This window comes from Lacerta agilis, chromosome 15, assembly GCF_009819535.1.
Source record: "Lacerta agilis isolate rLacAgi1 chromosome 15, rLacAgi1.pri, whole genome shotgun sequence".
In the NCBI taxonomy this organism is placed as follows: Eukaryota; Metazoa; Chordata; class Lepidosauria; order Squamata; family Lacertidae; genus Lacerta; species Lacerta agilis.
Window position 1 is genome coordinate 35570989 of NC_046326.1, and position 17605 is coordinate 35588593.

A 17605-nucleotide genomic window follows, 5' to 3' on the forward strand; every position below is an offset into this window, starting at 1 on the left:
TGTCTACAGATGCCATTCTGTGGGCCTCAAACATAAGATTTTAACAATTCATGTGTGCGTGTATGGCATGGACTCTGGTGCTTAGCTTGTCCTTCCCCAAAAAGGGGGCAAAATGAGCTGTAGGTAGACTCAGGGGCACACCAATCATAAAAATTTCACCACAGACATAGTTTAGCCGTTGTAATGATTAGATAAGGGACTCAAACCAGTTTGCAGTTATTTAGACCTCTAAAGTAAAACAAAGCAGGAACCTGTCTTCCTAGGATGAGATGGCAAAGCGATGTTACTTTTATAGCGATTAGTATTCAGATTCTTTTCTTTTTTTCTCATCTCCATTGCTAGTTTATTCATAAAAAAAATATTGTGGGATAACGTCGCTTCACAAAGAAGACTGCTGCTAAAGTCCCTAAAGCAAAAGATGGTCTCAATATTAGAATGGTGATACAGTACTGGTCACAAATTGACTCCTTCTGGACTTTACCACATAGTTTGTCTACACATGGTTCTTCATCACACTCGCTGCAGGGTGTTCCCGTTTTGTATGGTCTTGTTGGAAAATTGCCACTAGGCCCATAGTTACAAATGAAATGTGCAGCATTCGACAGAAGCCTGTTACTTGAGGACAGAAGAGAACGGCACAACCAACTTTGTTAGGTTGTTGCCCAAACCATCTAAGGATAATGTCCACATACATCACTGCAGTATCTGGTATCATAGTTGTAATGCACCTTCATTGCACCAATCCGTGAAGGTCAAAGTCACATTAAAAAGCTGAAGGGAGCCAGTCCAAATATTTTCTCCAGCTGTTGTGAAGTTGGGGTTACCTTCCCTGGTATTTTGATATCAGCTTTATGTTGAAATAGGCACCTCTTTGCCCAGCCTTTGGCAGTCTCTGCCAGTTTGTGGTCCCAGCTCTTAGAAATAAAAATGATAAGAGTGCTGTTCTAATTTACCATTAGTTTAGGCTTTATGCATCCATACTTCAACCCACACTCTCTTCTGTAAGCTAGGGAGTCAGTATTCAGATTCTTAAAGTATAAAAGTAACATTTCTCTGTCATCTCAAAAGATGGTTTTGGGCCATGGACTTTTATACCACAATACATCTTTCAGTTTCGTTGTACCTTACAAGACTCGTTGCATTTACAAATAAGATTCCCAGAGAACAGTAGCAAAAAAAAAAAAAAAAAACTAAGCAAGGCATTCATTTGCTAGTGATTAATTAAGGGGCATCAGTACAACAAGCCTAAGGGGAAGAATTCCAAACAACTAGAAGCCTTCAGCCAAAGTACTGGCTTGTTAGTTCAAATCAATATAGGAAATTCAGCATCATCCACAGTTTTGTGGGGGTATTTTGATCCTTGCTGTTCCCTTAGGGTTGCTGGGGTCACAATGTTGCAGTATCAACAGAAGTCACTTCTGGCAGAATACTCCAGGCCCAGGGGATCTAAACTCTAGAAACCTTATGCCCCCTTCGTGCAGTCCTCCAAATGCCCCCTTGCCCACCTGCTTTCTTCCTGCATATAGCCTCTTGGGTCTCTAACTTCATGCCTCCTCTACCCATTATTTTCTCGGTTTTTGGTTGCTAAAAGCAAAGGTCTACTTGGTCTCACTTTGTTTAACTCGTTGTCTCTTGATCAGCCTACTTAGCACACCCTCCTCCAGATTTTTAAAATGTTGCCCTGCTGCAAGCCTCTCCATTTGACTCAGTTCTCTGTTCCCTCAGGCCCCTTCCTCCCACCAAACTACCGTATATTGTTTACTGAACTTTCTCCCACATTTCCCTCACTTCATTTCCTACTATGTACTTAGCCCACTTACCTCTATCTTGTCCAGCTTTCTATTCTCCTGGAACATCTTCATAGTCTTCTGTGAGGGTTTTCATCTTAGGGAAACCCAACACAAAGTGGTTGCTGTTAGCAGACACACATATTTCTCCTAGGACACCTAAACTTGCTCTTGACAAATTTTGATCTCATTCTCCTTTTTAAGAGCACAGTTGGCAAAATTCAGCCATTATAAGCCCAATACCACATTGGAAAGCAGTGGATAGTCATCTCCATTACTCAGTCGCTTTTACAACCTTTTCCTTGTAATTTATTCTTGCTGCTTGCTAGAGCTTAAGTTATATATTTTTATGAATGTTAGCCACAGACATCTACTCTTTGTGTGAATTCACCCTGCTTGACATAAATAGCTTGTGTTTATAGTGCAAGTACCTCAGCTCAGGGGACCTACTTCACAAAATTGAATCTAATTGCCACTTCAGCACACAAGAAAGGCGAACAACCCGTCCAAAGCAGCAAGCTACAACCTTTTTACAAGAGGAGACCTCAAAGAACTGAGCAATCAGAACAGTAAATTCACATTCACGACACAAGAGCAAGATAGGGTGCAATAGCAGACAAAATTAAGCGGTGCAAGGCCTACCCAATGAATAGGCAAGTCTACAGCCATTAATATGCTATTTAGGCACAATTCTTTACTGACAAGAGATTAAATTCTTATATATACATATGGTAAACTCCAACATGTCCTACCTTGATTACTCTCTAATCTAGCAGAGAAATACCGAGTTCAGCCATGAAGACCCAATAAGTTAGCTTGGGTAAGGCAGTCCCCCTCAAGTGTCCTTCCAAGAAGGCACTTGCTGCTGTACTTGAATTAACACCACTCCATACTACTTTGGATATTACAAGAGGTGTCAACAACTCAGTAATGTGGAGAGGAATGTTTTCCAAAATGGAAAATTATCCATTATTTTATTTTTCCATTTCTTAAGTCCATTAGTTAACGACGAGCAGGTGTCAACTGAAAAAACAATTGCAGTTTCCACATTTTTAGCATTGTTTACTAAATACATGTCAAATAAATATTCCAAATTAGATCACTCTCTAGTGTGAACTGTTCCTATGCAAATTAGCCTAATTCAAAAAAATTCTGTAAAACCTACATCACTTCAAGAACAAATTTACAGGGTTTCTAATAACTTTTTCTACACTTTCAGCACTCAGAGTCCCGTATAACTTGAGACCAAGCAAGTCAAATGCAGCACAAGAGCCATGTATGGTGGTCTAACAGAGGCTCAGTCAAAGTCTAGCTTTTGCTGCCAGGGACTATAAAAACAATAGGATTTGTCAAGTACCTGTCAGGTCACAGTACATAGCTTGCAGACTGAATAAGTGAGGAGCTACATTTAATCATGTTCCTCACAAGCAACTGAACACTTTCCCAATAAATTTCAGAAGACATGTTAACATCATAAGGCCAGTCTTAATCATAATTTGCAAACTGAATGTGTAGCCTAATAAGTACTTTTATACAATGCAAAATAACGTGGCATTCATATCTCTGGATGAGACATTGTCTTCAGTAATAAATATTCAAGTGTGGATTATGCTTACACAATGGTATATTTATGGAAAATGAGCTTAACAATGGAATTACTGAGTACAAGAACTAGTTGATACATACACACACCACTAGCTTAAAGTGACTTATTCATGTCACAGCCTGATATTTACTATATTTGTTCTTCCATGTACTATGGAGTTTTAAATTAGAATCCAGAGTTCTTCCAATTGATTTTTTTGCCTTATGTGTACCCAGACTAATCCTTTAAGCAAACTCTTCCTTACAATTTCAGCCTCAGGTAGGTTAGACAGGGAAAGTGAAATCTACCAGGGTGCTGCAAAACTGCACCCCCCCCCCGCCCAACACACAATCTTCACTGACAGAATCATAGAATTGCAGAGTTGGAAGGGACCCTGAGAGTCATCAAATCCAACCCCCTGGGTGGGCTCGAACCAACAACCTTCTGGTTAACAGCCAGAAACACTGACCCAATATGCTACAGGAGGGCTCAGTTAATTATTTCTAATTCTAAAGATGCCCATTAGTTTAATTTGAACATTTCATTTTACTGTATAAGGTCATTGTGCAATAAAATGCCACAAAATAAAGTGACTAAGGGTTGCAATCCTGGAAGTAAGCCCCATTGAATTTAACAGAACATACTTCTTAATAGACATGAGTAGGACTGAGATGTAAATTATTGTTGGCAAAGCATTCATTTAAGATAGCTTGGACCAAGAATGAAACTTTTAAGAAAGGGTTTAATATTATTAAACAGGAGTAATCCACATTAAGAAAAAATCAGTGCAAATGTATTGGGTCCCCTTCTCCCCACCCCCAGCAAGATAAGTTACTGTCACAGACTTCCTTTCTTGTTCCAAGCCAGAGAGCCAGGCAAAAATGGCATAGGATAGAAGCGTGGCCTGGAGAAGGGGAACGGCCTAGGAAGGGTCCCAAGGGCTGCATTTGGTTCCCAAGCCTAAGGTTCCCTGCCCCTGTTCAAAGTAAAGCTAGGGGATCACTGATTTTATTTGAAAACAAAAGAGATGCAAAGTAACTAATACAAATGTGTAGTAAATACAGAGACCCTAAGACCCCAGGTTGGGGTCTCAATGGAAGCCACCGCAAGTTATCATTGTCTTTTTACATTCAGGACTAGGCCATGATACTGGAACTGAACATGGTTCAAACTTGGGCAGGGGAAAGGACATTTAAAGAAACTGTAACAGTCCAAAATTCTTTTTGTATTCCTCACACCTGAACTTGAGCAAGATCATCCTAGGGTTCGAAATTAGCAGAGTGCCAGGCACATTTTGCGCCTAAAGTTTCTCCATTTGCGAGCACCTCAAAAAGTCTGGGTGCCATTTTTTTGCACCTGACTGACACTCAAGGATTACTGAAATGTATGTGATTTGAAGCCTTGAAGTATATGTTAGGGATAGAAATATGTTAAGGAGTTTAACAATAAAGAATAGAGTGTTGCCGAACCCCACCCCACTGGCGACTACACATTCTGTTTTGGTGCCCACAACCCAGGTCCCAGAAGTCATTTGGCTCCTAGCTTTTCTACCGTTTCTAACCCTGGATCATCCCAATCCCAACACATAAAAACCAACATTGTGGGAGTCGTTCACAGTCATGTAGCACCTGCTGCCCACAGCACTCTGCTTGAAACTACCGGTACAGTATATTAGTCACTGGGTCATGAAAAAAGGGATCAGCAAGTGCTAGTTGCTAACTCAGAGAGCTGTGTACCAAATTTAGTGCTTGTGGCAATGGGAGTTACTTTGAGGTATGGTGCGGTGCATGCAGGCCCACTGTCTTCTTTCCGTCCTCAAAGAAACCACCTAAAGTCAATTATTGACCAGGAACTCTATAAAAACTTTACCTATATCCATACAGTTTATCCAAACGTTTTCACAAGGAGGGAATGGGGCACATTTAAATACTTCAATCAGGATACATGTTGTGGGGAGGGGGACAGAATGCACAAGAATGAACTCAAAAGGGAGGGGGAAATCACATTTGAAATATAAATACCACATGAAAAACTAATTTTGGTTCCCAATATAGTTACAAGCTGTTCAGCTATAACATTTGCAGAAGAGCTGAAACAAATATTGGATTCTGTCTCACTTCTGTGTGTACTGCCAACATACAATTACCCAGACACAAACAATATCAAGACCTGAAAATGATGTACTAGAACAAAACAATCAGGTTAGTCATAAGACTGACCTGGACAATTTCCCCCGAATACTGACTCATCAAAAGAGACTTGTCTACAACCCCTGGAAAGAATTTTAGGGGGTGGGGGTGGGGGTGGGAGAAATGAAGAAACAAATGAGGCCTTCCACATTTCTTCATTCTTAAAGTTTGCAACTAGAATAACATGCTTGCAGTTTAACAGATCAACATTTCATAGTATGACTTGACAGTAGGCAGCAAGGGCTTGTAACATGAAGTAACTTACCGGTAAACTAATATACTAGTCTTTGTTCATAAAAACCCAAATATTTCAGCATTTGTCTTCTGTTTAGGCCAGTTTGCAATTAATCAGGGTAGCAGAAGTACAGTGTGTTGTATTCAGTGTAAACCCTACTCAGAGCAGACCCACTGAAATTAATAGGTATGGCTGAGGTTCATTAATTTCTTTAAGTCTACTCTGAGTACAATGCATCTAAGCATCTGCTGTGAGAGACTCTAGAAATCATGCTGCTCCTTATTCAGCCTTTTGCATGAATGTTGTTTGAAACTGGTTCGTGACTCAAACAACTAATGCCATTGTCTAAGAAGCTGCAGTGTCCCCAACCCAAAAATGATTCTTTCTAGGATTAAGGCATGCAATGAATACCTTTCCAGTTTGCACTTATATACTTAAAGGCATTATATAGCTGATTTATTCAGCAAGGCTGGTGGGGGACACTGAATTTCTGCACCTGAATCAGGCTTCCAATGTTCATTAAGTAAAAACTTGCAAACAGGCAAACACAGCTTTTCAATTAGGTCACATTTATGTTAAATGGGATTCTGATCTATCCTTGTAGGATGATGATGGAAGTCACAGCCCCCAAGGAATTTAAACAGGGCATTCCTTGAATACCAGGACAGCCTCATAAGAATGTGGCATGAATAAATCTTAAATAGCACAGCCATCAGAATTAGGTTCAATATATACACTGCTTTATCATGTGCTCATTGAGGCGCTGCACCGTTTGCCTCAGGCACTCCCATGGTTTCCCTCCAAGCAACAGAGGATCAAGCTGACAGACTCAGTTAGTCAGGAAATCCCTGTTCATCTGCACTAGATGTGCCAGACAAAAGTACTTGCTACACCATCATACAGACAGAAATTCAACACAGCGATTTAGTTTTAAAGTAGTACTCCATGGGTTTGTCTGCAGGCATTTAAATAGTTGCTACCTGTGCTAACCTCAAATTTAGTAGCATCTATACTAAACACAGGAATTCATGAAGACATCACAGCAAGATCTGTCTTCAACTTTGACGTATCAAAGTTCTTAATAGGGCTGTCAGATGAAATATTGCTTCAGAAAATCTGCACTGCTTTTTAATGCAAAACTTTCAAAATGCAAAACTATATCAAATAGCTATGGCTTTTTTTCTTATAAGTTTTCTTACCTGCCCTTCACCAGAGGCAGGTTACAATAATATAATGTACAACTATAAAAACAAATAAAACCATTTCAAGTATAAAACAAGGAAAACCATTCCAAATGGATCAAAACAGTATAAATTCAACAAATAACTGAACCCCACAAAACACCTTGCCTGTCAAAACCAGAAAAAGATGTGCATCTTCAGCATATAGTAAAATTGTACTGTACAATGAGGATGCTAGACACACCTGTGTGTACAAGAAATTCCACAAGCAAAGTCTGCCACAGGGAAAGCCCTCTCCCAGGACACCATCCCCAGTACTTCTGGAGGTTGGAGGAACTATCAACAGAAACCCCTCTGAAGATCTCAGCTTCAGAGAAGGTGGATAGGGATGCAGACAGTCTTTCAGACAGGCTTTAAACACTAATATTAAGCAACTTTAACTGGGCTCAGAAATAAATTGGCATCCAGTGCAGCTGTTTTATAACACAATGTTGGACTTGATAATTCTGATTTCTTGCCCAATTTGTTTTCAAAAATGTACACCCAAATATCTTCTCCTTGCTCACTTTTGCTTCCCTTTTCATCTTCTTCCAGTTAATTCATTATCTTTCTACTTATCTGACTGAAAACAGAAGGCTGGATTTTCCATAATACCACAGAAATGCAAGACTGTAACAGGAGCATAATTTAGTTATTAGAAGTCCCCTTACATTCTGATAGCTATATCACTCCTTTGGGTGCTATAAAACTTATTTTTTCTTCAAATTTTCTGCTTTGCTCTAATTTTAAATTTCTTCATTCTGACAATATTCCTATATTATCTGCAATGATAAAAAAGAAAAATATTAAACTACTGGTATAGAACACAAACACCCAGGATTCTACCCATTATTTAAAATTTACAGTTAACAACTGGGAAAATGGAGAAAGAATTGTGCCAGGTTGAGGGATGGGAATACAAAATCGTCTCTGATGCCAATTCTGTGCCAATAGCACAGAATTGATCTTTTCCCAACACAGAATCCACACAACACTATCAAATCATTGTTTTCCACAGCAAGAAGAAACTATAAATTTAGAGCATGTTCACTGTTCTATTTCAAAACTGCTTTGAATAAAGCTGTCACCAATGAGTAAACCAGTAACTGCACTCTAGCTTTAGTGACAGTTTTGTCATTCCCTTCTTACCATGTTAGAAAATAGATCTAAAAATCAAGTAATCTGTCACAGGGAGAACATTTTCCAAACACCCAATATGAAATTGCATGTTACAACTTCAAGAAATGCACCAAGGAGAAATAACCAATTTGAGCATATATGCAATATTTTTGGTCATCTGAAACAAAATAGTGGCACAAGCTGAACCTGAACAAAAACCAGTCTGACACCCTGCTTGCAAATCAGTAATTATTAATGTAGCCTTTTTGAATTTGACTTCTTTGCTTTTGCAATGCAACCTCTTTAAATAGTTACTGTAGTCTTCATGGGAAGCTTTGAAACTGATCGTTTTGTTGCTCAGTTCCCAGTTGTTGTAGTAGCCAGCCTTATCCTCACTAAGAAATCAAAGCAACATGTTTATAGTTAAGTTCTCCCCCAACACCGCACCTCCTTGTTGCCTACACTCTTGCTGCCACAAACACCCTATCTCCCCCAAGTCTATTTCTTCCTAGCAATGCATGCTAAGTATAAAACTACTTTGTATAAAATAGATCAATTTTATGGGGGTGAGTGGGAATTGCATACCTGGCAAACCTACTGTTAAAGCTTTAAACAAGGCAGCCCTCTAACCATTCAACTATAGAGCTTCTGTACTTTAATAAACTAGCACTGGGATTTTATAGCTAGAATTAATATTACTACAATGGAACAAACTGAATAATTCTATTTCTCAGCAACTGGGGCAAACTTTGCAACTCTCAGACATTCCAGTTCAATGAGATTGTCTGTATCTTTCTGCAAGGCCTCTGACAGCTGAGAGAAAAGAAGGCAAGATCAACAAGCTGCCGCTTCACTCAAAGCCTACTGGGTTCAGGAGACAGAAAACCTCGGCTTAAGCTAGGGACAGCAGTTCTCAAACTCCCACCCTACATAACCCAGACCTGAATGTTTCTAGGAGCCTCGAAGACTAAGGGGTCTTTTTTGTTTAGTTTTTTACATTCTACAAATAACAACATCTACATAACTCATGTTATCAACTTTCCTCCCTGCAGTGTAGGCACGGTCATCAAAGCCACCACCATATTATGAAAATCTGGCTCTAGGCCAGAGGCTTGCTGTGCTGTTAAATAATCTGGCTGTGGTCAAAATCAAGAGCATGGTCAAGTGTAGCTAATCTTAGCTGTTCAACAACCTTGCTATGGACCACATAAATGAGTTGTGGCCAACTAAGTTTTACTCAGAGTAAAACAAATGGACCCAAGTTAGTCACTGCCATTATTTGTAATGGGTCTATGCCAGGCATAGGCACACTCGGCCCTCCAGATGTTTTGGGACTACAGCTCCCATCATCCCTGATCACTGGTCCTGTTAGCTAGGGATGATGGGAGTTGTAGTCCCCGAAACATCTGGAGGGCCGAGTTTGCCTATGCCTGGTCTATGCTGAATATGACTAATGCTTGATACAGCTCTCTGTGCACCCACAAAGAACAATGGCCATTTTCACTTTCATTTTTACTCAACAGGTAGATCTTGCACCCTAGAAGGAACCAACATATTCTCTCAACATGTGCATGATGTCCATTAGGAAGCACTGCTTCAACAGTAGTAGCAAAAGAAAGACCAAACCCTCCCTGGAAAGACTCCCCTGGACTAATCTGAGGGCAGAGAATGTTCAGGTCTGGGAATCAATGCTGCTTCTGGCACAGTTTTTCCCACAGACACGTAGCTGACTTGATGACACTTAGAAGGAATACCATGCTTGGCATGTTCTCACCCACTGTTCAGTTGCCTTTTCCCATCATCCCGAGGGGTCTTCTACCCATAGAAAGGATGACTTCTCAAAAGTTCCACAGGAGGTGTTTGGTTCCAGTAAAGGTGGGGGAAAATATGCTGAGAAAAGAAAAAGAACTCTGGGATAGCTACATTTTCCTTTGCTGCAACTGCCTCTTCTTGTAAATCTAAAGCAATTATAATCTGAAAGTGGAGACAATGTATGTATTTCTGTAAACCAAGAAAACCTTTAATAAAAACAATTTAAAAATCTAAATCAAGCTGGGATATTATTATTTTTTGTAATCCAAGTCCATGTAATAATAATATTTTAAAAGGTGTGTAATGCTGAGCAACTTTTCTGCAAGCACCCAAAGTCTCTGCTAATGTGAATGACACCATTCCTATGATCTCCTTCGTACTCATTCTGGAAGCAAAAGTGCAGACCGAGGGCAAAATGCAATGCTTGAATGCCGTAGCTAACATTTGAACAATGTTACTGTCTGTTCCTATTAGCAGCCAGAGAATTGCAAGTACTATTTACTCATGTTAAGGGTTGAATATTGGTTAGCCACACTGCAGTTTAGAAGGCATGTAGTATCTATTTGTTCTTTCTCATTTTGTCTAAAGTGTTTTCTTCTGTTTTTGCTCAAGCATTTAATCTGGGATTGTTCTTGCAGTTTAACATATGCTTTCATACACAAAAAATCACTAGCCAACAGCTGAAACCATGCATGCTAGTATATTATTTGTGGGGTGGTAATGAAAATGCATTCTCCTTAGCATCCTGCACAGGAAATGCCTACTAAATTTAAAATCTAGGGCCTCTTCACACTTTTGAGAGGCAAGAGACAATCTCCAGCAGAAACAAAATTTATTATTAGTGTCACACTCATAAGCCACTGAAATAATACAAGATAGACAAATAATAAAAAGGTGAAAGGAAAGAACTACGTTGAAATATAGAAGTATATTAAAAACCAGAACTCAAGAGCCAAACAATGCAAGAATACTTTAGTACCATCAGTTGCCTACTTTACTATTAACATTACCTGACATTTTAAAGCTAACCATAAATCAGTTCTACAATGTAAACCTTTAGAAGACAAGTAGTACCCTTTAATGATCATCACATCAGCATCACATGGGAATTCTATATTATTAGTCAGAAAAGAGGAATTAGCTGCTTAAATTAATTCAAAAAATATGTTTAGCAGATGCTTGCAAGGCAAGGGGAGCTACTCTTCACCAATCTACCTGTAAGGTCCGTGTAATGAGGCAGGAGCCCAACCTGTCTGTTTACAGGTTTATTGTGCAAACTATTTACAGTGCAGAGCTACAAAGTACATGTCTGTCTCGGTCACTAGCAGAATCCGGGATTGGCCATGTTTGGCTCCTTCCCCAGCATAAGAGCTTCGGCACCCCAAATCTCCTCCTACCCTCCTTGTGTTTCATCCCTCTGCGCAATTGGGGCACCGGAAATGGTGTGCTTCCCTCCTGACCAGCCGAGCGAGGTGAACGCAGGGTCTCTGCAACATCCCCAAGCCGTCTCCCCACCAGATGCCCCTTCCCCTTCCTCCCCACTGGCAGTTCCCTGACACTACCTCTCAAAGACTATTTACATATTGACTAACACCCATGAAATCTGATGATCTGCCCTTACTCAAGCATGTTTTTGCAAACAATATTAGGGAGGAGACCGTAGCTGAATAGTAGAACACACACACTTTGCATGCGGAAGATCTCAAATTTGGTACCCAGCATGTAAAGTTAAAAGGATTCAGGGAGCAAGTAACAGAAAAGACCTGCCTGCGATCCTGGAAAGTCACTACCAATCAGAGCAGAAAAAATTCAGCTAGATGGACATAGCCTGGCCTAATATAAGGTAGTTTGCTAGGTCCTTAAATTAAATCAAACTTCAGCAAGTTTTTAAATGCCCAATCTACCATGGAATCTTCCCATACTGCAATATGGCAACCATGCTTTCATTTTGCAACTTAATCAATTAGAAGTTTACCCAGAATCCTGAACTGACGTGTCTTTGCTATAAATTCAGCATTTTTAAACCATACTGACTTTTAAAGTGCCAGATCAGAGGGCAGTTCTCTACAGGGAGCTCTGTACTGAAAGGAACTTTATGTGCTACAGAGCTTTTACTACATGATTAGACTAAGGATATGTTACTATTACTCTCCACAGAATACTGGGCTGTATCCAACTAACTTGTATTTGGAAAAAAGCATTGAAATTAATGAGTATAAGTTAGGCGTGTCCAATAATTTCAGTGGGTCCACTCTGAGTAGGACTAACTTTCAGTACAGCCCATTGTGTCATGCACAATGCTTAAAACCTGTTTTCTGTTCCCAACAGAGAACAACTCACCTTCTGAAACCACAAGACTCCCTAAAACAAACACTGGTTCTTCATAAGCCCACCAGTAACATAACTAAAGCAGGTCTGCGGGAGAGTTTCGCAAGAACCATTAGCATTTCCAACCTACCAATCTCTGGAGGACTCCTCTTTTAAATGGGAATACTTTGGAGAATATGTTTTTCAAAAGCTCTCCACAGTCTAGCTATCAAAACTAGACTGCTTTGGTTAAGAGTCAGGATTTACAGTAACATGGTATTCAGGGAAAGCTACCAATAACACTTTTTAAAAGACACAAGCATGAACTCTCTGCCTCACTTTCAGCAAGCAACTCAGATTGAGGATTCTGAGCCAATTACCGGTAAATGATGGACTCAAGTCTGTCAATTCAGTGGAGACCTTAGTTACAGCACTGTTAAATTCTTGCTGCTACATTATTAGAGTTCCCCACTTTTCACCAAGCTTTTATAAATTCAGTGGCTACTAAATGAACCCAAGACATGCTTACTTGTTGTCCGTTTATTCTGAACCACACAAAATGTAAGTGACTAGTTTATAATGCTGTTAAATCCACTGGGATTCTCTTACTGCCTAAGCAACTGAATTACCATTGCCTCAAAATCCACATGTAGCCAAAAGGGAGGTGATATTTGTCAATGATAGCCAACTTATCCTGCAAAGCCAAGCAGAAAGAGCAAGAGAACACAATGGGGCACATGAACAATCAACAGTAACAGCAGACTATGTATGAAAGTCTGCCAAGACATCATGCTTTAACAGCTTATGGCTGATGAACTATATCAGTGAACTGGAAAAACAGAAGTCAGCCTGCATCAAAGAGGCTGTGAACACCAGCCATTTCAACTGCAACCTAAAAGGCTACAATAGGGATACCAGCACTCAGACCACATTCTAAATACCTAGTTGGGTTCAACATTTTCCTAAAATCGCTCATTGGGGAAGAACATTCCCTCAAGCCTCTCATTTAATTTTCCACATTTCCACTTCCCCCAATTGGTAGCAGAATGGAAGAAGCAAAGAAAAAAGACAATTTGCATCATATTGGGCATTCCAAAACTCCTTAATAAGACAGTAAGCATTCAGCATGGACCAAGTATCTGCATAAATTGGCACCCCTTCATTTGGCTTAGAATTACCACAATTCTACACTATAAAATAACATTCTGCAACAGACAGATTCACCAGTTATATCCTTTTAAACACCATTCTACATGGGTGGGCTACACTGGATCAGAAATTTCCAGCATCAAAAATTGTTTGCTTACATGAACAAGCCAACTTTACATCTTTGCAGCTGAACTTTCAGTGTTCAGATCTACCAGTAATTTAAATGACAGACCTCAACAGAGTTCAGAATTATCACTTACACAGCATTTCAGTTACAAGTTTCTAGCCACATACACTTCAAGATTTAGCATGTGTTGTGCCTCTGAAAAGATGCTCGGTAAGATAATGAGGGCCTTTTATAACTTATTTTAAAAACTGGTGGTGTTAACTTTGCATTTAAGAAAATTCACTGCATTTTTTAAAAAGCCACCAAGACATCTTTTATGGGCTTCCACTCCTCCATCAATTACTTTACCTTAACCAAGTGCTGACTGAAAGTGTAACTAAGGCTGCAACCTAAATAGATTTAAAGTTCCATTCAACTCAGTACTTCTTTCTTAGAATTATGCTATGAATGAGCTGCTGTAATTTTTATATCATTCTCTCTTATAAGAAAAGCCCGTCAATTTGAAAATGTTTTATTTCTGTTGCTGTCAACCTGAACACACTCCTTGCCAATTATTCTAGATTTTGATCCTGCCCAAAGCATCTACACTAAAAATAATACAATCATGTTTTTTCAATAAATAGCATATAACTAGAACTGCAAAAATGCAATTCACAGGTAGTAAGTCTTACTAAATTCAATGAGAGCTACTTCCAACCAGACATCCCTAGGATTCACTGTTAAGATTCTCATTCACAGCATTTATTAAATAATCTGCAGTAAATCCAAGAAGAGGATAGACAGCTATAAATCTTAATTTTTAATTCCAGAAGTGGTATAAGAAACACAGAATGTACACTTGACAGAAATCAAATCATTAATTTGGAAGCATTCACTAATTACAAAAAGATTCATCTTAGGCCCTTAGCCGTTCCCTGCTTAAGTAACACTTCTATGCTGAAACCTGTTTAAGCAATACATTTGTATGATACTATCAGTTACCAGTCTAAATCCAACTGTGCCTTAGCTGTCAAAACCACTCTACTCCACAGCACTCTATTACGGCACATATTAATCCAGTGAATCATAGCATTAATACATGCAATGATTTTAGTTCAGCTAAGTGAAAACTACAGCATGACAGCTGAGGCAAGCAAACCATTCCTTAAAGTACAAAAGAGGATTTTTTGCTGATTCAAGAATTGTTATCCTGGTGGTAAGAATACAATGCAAACAGGGGGTAGCTTTTTATTGGATCAATTTCCTACACATGAAAAACTCCCCCTTATACATTTTGTGCCTCTTACATTCAATGGGCCACGTGACTGTTTAGCTCAATGCAAGAAAAGTTACAAATACAATCCAAACCCATTTTATAAATGTCTACATAGATTTTTGGTTAACATTCTGCTTCGATACCAAGACAGGGAGAATTTCCCTCTTTTAAAGCCATTCTTAAAAAGGCCAAGCAGAGTCATTAAAGCGTTTTGTTTCCTACGCAAGGCTCCTAGGGTTTTGTAGCTGTGACGGCCCATGCCAAAGCAAAGCAAGATGGGGGGGGGGGAAATCTGAATGAAGTTCAAAGTCCTAAGATAACTTTTAGGAAATACATTGTGCGCTACTGCAGAAGAAATGCAGACTCTAGTCACCTGCCAGAACCAAGTGTCCAAAAGAAATTGCTTCTAACTCCAGTCGCTGGATTCAGAAACCAACTTTTCTCCATTTGCATTTAAGACACACATGAATGAAATTCTATTACTATATGGCATTCTGATGCAATCCAAGCTACTGACCTCTAAAACAGGTAATAAATGCTTCGGCAGTAGCAACAGAATGCTTTGGAAAATCTAAGCAGGTTGTATTTTCTCAAGGTAATGATGTCAGACATAATCCAAGCCAATTTAGGTTGCAATTTTACACTCACTCACCTGGGGCTGCAAATAAGTCCCACTGAATGCAATGGGACTGACTTGCATAGAATTGCACTGTTGAGCAGCAGCTATAGAAGAAGCAAGAGCAAACCACCTACCGCACAGGAGTAGGTAAGGACCTGCAAGTACCAAGAATACCAGCTTCCACTTTTTAAATAAGTTTTTTTGCCCTCCAATAGGGGAGAAGATGAGGGGAATAAAGTTTGGAAATGTAGACAAGGCCCTAAATGGTAAAAATCCAAGAAATCCAAATTAATTAAGGTTATGAAATACAGATGTGCAAATTCACCTTACTATTTCTCCAGGAACTGATCCATTTTTTCAAGGTACACAAGTGACCTTATGTCAATCATTACAGCAAAAAGGTGGCAACATTTTGTTTTGATACCCGCCACAATAACAGAAACATTTCATTCATGTTAACTATTTGCCACTAAACACACAAACAAGTTGAAGCTCCGCAGCTCATACATTTCTAATGCACTTTCTAATCTCCTTTTTCTGGTGGGGGTGGACACCATCTGCTACAGACTTGAACAGGCACCTGTTGAAAAGCAGCGTGTTGGCATTCAAGTTCAAATGGCAACAGGAATATGCTGTGGCTTGGAAGCCACCAGAGTGCAAGAGCTGTTTGCTCCCCATACTCACCAAACTACACCAAAGGCTCCATATCCAATAGGCCTGTCTGGTTCAATATCCAGTTGCTGTTGTGGATGATGTGAGTGCTGATGATGGTGCGCTTTGACTGCAGCAGCTGCTGCAGCTTGTACCTGAGCTGGGGCTGCTGCTGCTGGTCCAGGGGCTTGACCTGGTGCCGGTGATGGAAAATATGGCTGCTGCTGACCTGGGTTTAACATGGCTGCAGCAGCCGCAGCTGCGGCTGCTGCAGCAGCCGAAGAAGCATGTTGCTGTACGGGATGTACTGCAGCCGCAGAGCCTGGGTGCAAGTGGTGCTGAGAGTGGTGGTGGTGATGGAGATGAGGAGGGGGGAGATGAGGAAGGTGGTGGTGGTGGTGGTGGTGGTGACCTGCTGCTGCTGCAGATGTACCGCCATTGTAAGCCGCCATCATTTTTGCGCTGGCTGTGGCACTACAAAGAGACATTCAAGGTGATGCCCTCTCGTTGGATAACAACTGGGTCAAGCTGTCATTTGGCCACAAAAAATGAAGTTTGCTACACTACCACAAGCAAGTTGCCCACCTTCAAAAACATGGAGCTCAACAGGCCTTTATGTCTTCATCAAGTCAAGAAAAATGGAGTGCGCATGTGAGCATGCAATAAACCCCCTACCCCCCAAGATGGCCAGTGTAGCTGGTACTAGAACGCCATCCTTCTTATGTTTCCTCTGTGCCAGCCTTGAAATTTGTCAGTCCCCTTCCCCCCCAGAAAAAGGATGCAACTTCACCCCCCTAGAAAATGTTAGGAGTACTGACAACCCCACCCCTTCCATTCCCACATCCTTTTCATTTATCTCTTCAAAATGTGTAGGAAGGTCTTCAAAGCCTTCTACAACTCTACTCTCTGTTCTGTGTATATATCCATCCACCTTTAATATTAAACGTGGATATCAGCAACCTCCACTATAAGGGGAAGGAAAGTGGCTATATAAATCAAGGAAAGTTGTATAAATGGAAAATGAGAATAAGTCCAAAAATTGAAAAAAGGATGAAAAAGATGGGATGGAAGTGGGAGGAAGAGTCAGTGAACGATATTCAAAATGAGGCAGGGAGGGGGAGTGAAAAAAGAACAAATGAAGCTCACAGAAGAGACTTAAAAATGATGTGCAGGTAACAGTCAGGTAACAGAAGTTATCAAGGACAAGGAATAAAAGGTTTCAAGAACTTCTGGAAGGGGAAAAAACAAAAACAAAAGAAGAATGAAAGCAGAGATAATCAAGCGAAGAATGGGGTAGGAAAAAGTAGTTTAAAGGAGAAAAAATCTGGGAAGGCTAAAAATAATGCAGTTAAGGGAGAAGAATATGGAAATTAGGAGAAAGAACATGGAGAAAGAATGAAAACAGGGCTGGAAATGATACTTCAATACGGGGGAAAGAATAAAAGTGTGATCAAGCCACAAACAGGAGATGAGAGAATCCAAACACGTAGCAGTAAATGAAAGAAATGGATGCTTTTCCTGTAAGGATGGAAAGCAAACGTATAAATGTG

The 17605-nt window shown here is 40.0% G+C and overlaps 1 protein-coding gene and 1 non-coding gene across 3 annotated transcripts in view; both read right to left on the reverse strand.

Annotated features, from left to right (window-relative positions):
• NLK (nemo like kinase) overlaps positions 1–17605 on the reverse strand; it is an 87954-nt gene extending 70349 nt beyond the window's left edge. For both annotated transcript variants that reach the window (XM_033172413.1, XM_033172414.1), the window contains exon 1: positions 16089–17605. In XM_033172413.1, coding sequence (XP_033028304.1) covers positions 16089–16543 — 455 coding nt within the window. In that variant the 5' untranslated portion in view covers positions 16544–17605. The remainder of the gene's footprint in view (positions 1–16088) is intronic.
• On the reverse strand, positions 3786–3859 carry TRNAN-GUU. Its single transcript has one exon. It is a non-coding gene; the product is annotated as a tRNA-Asn (tRNA).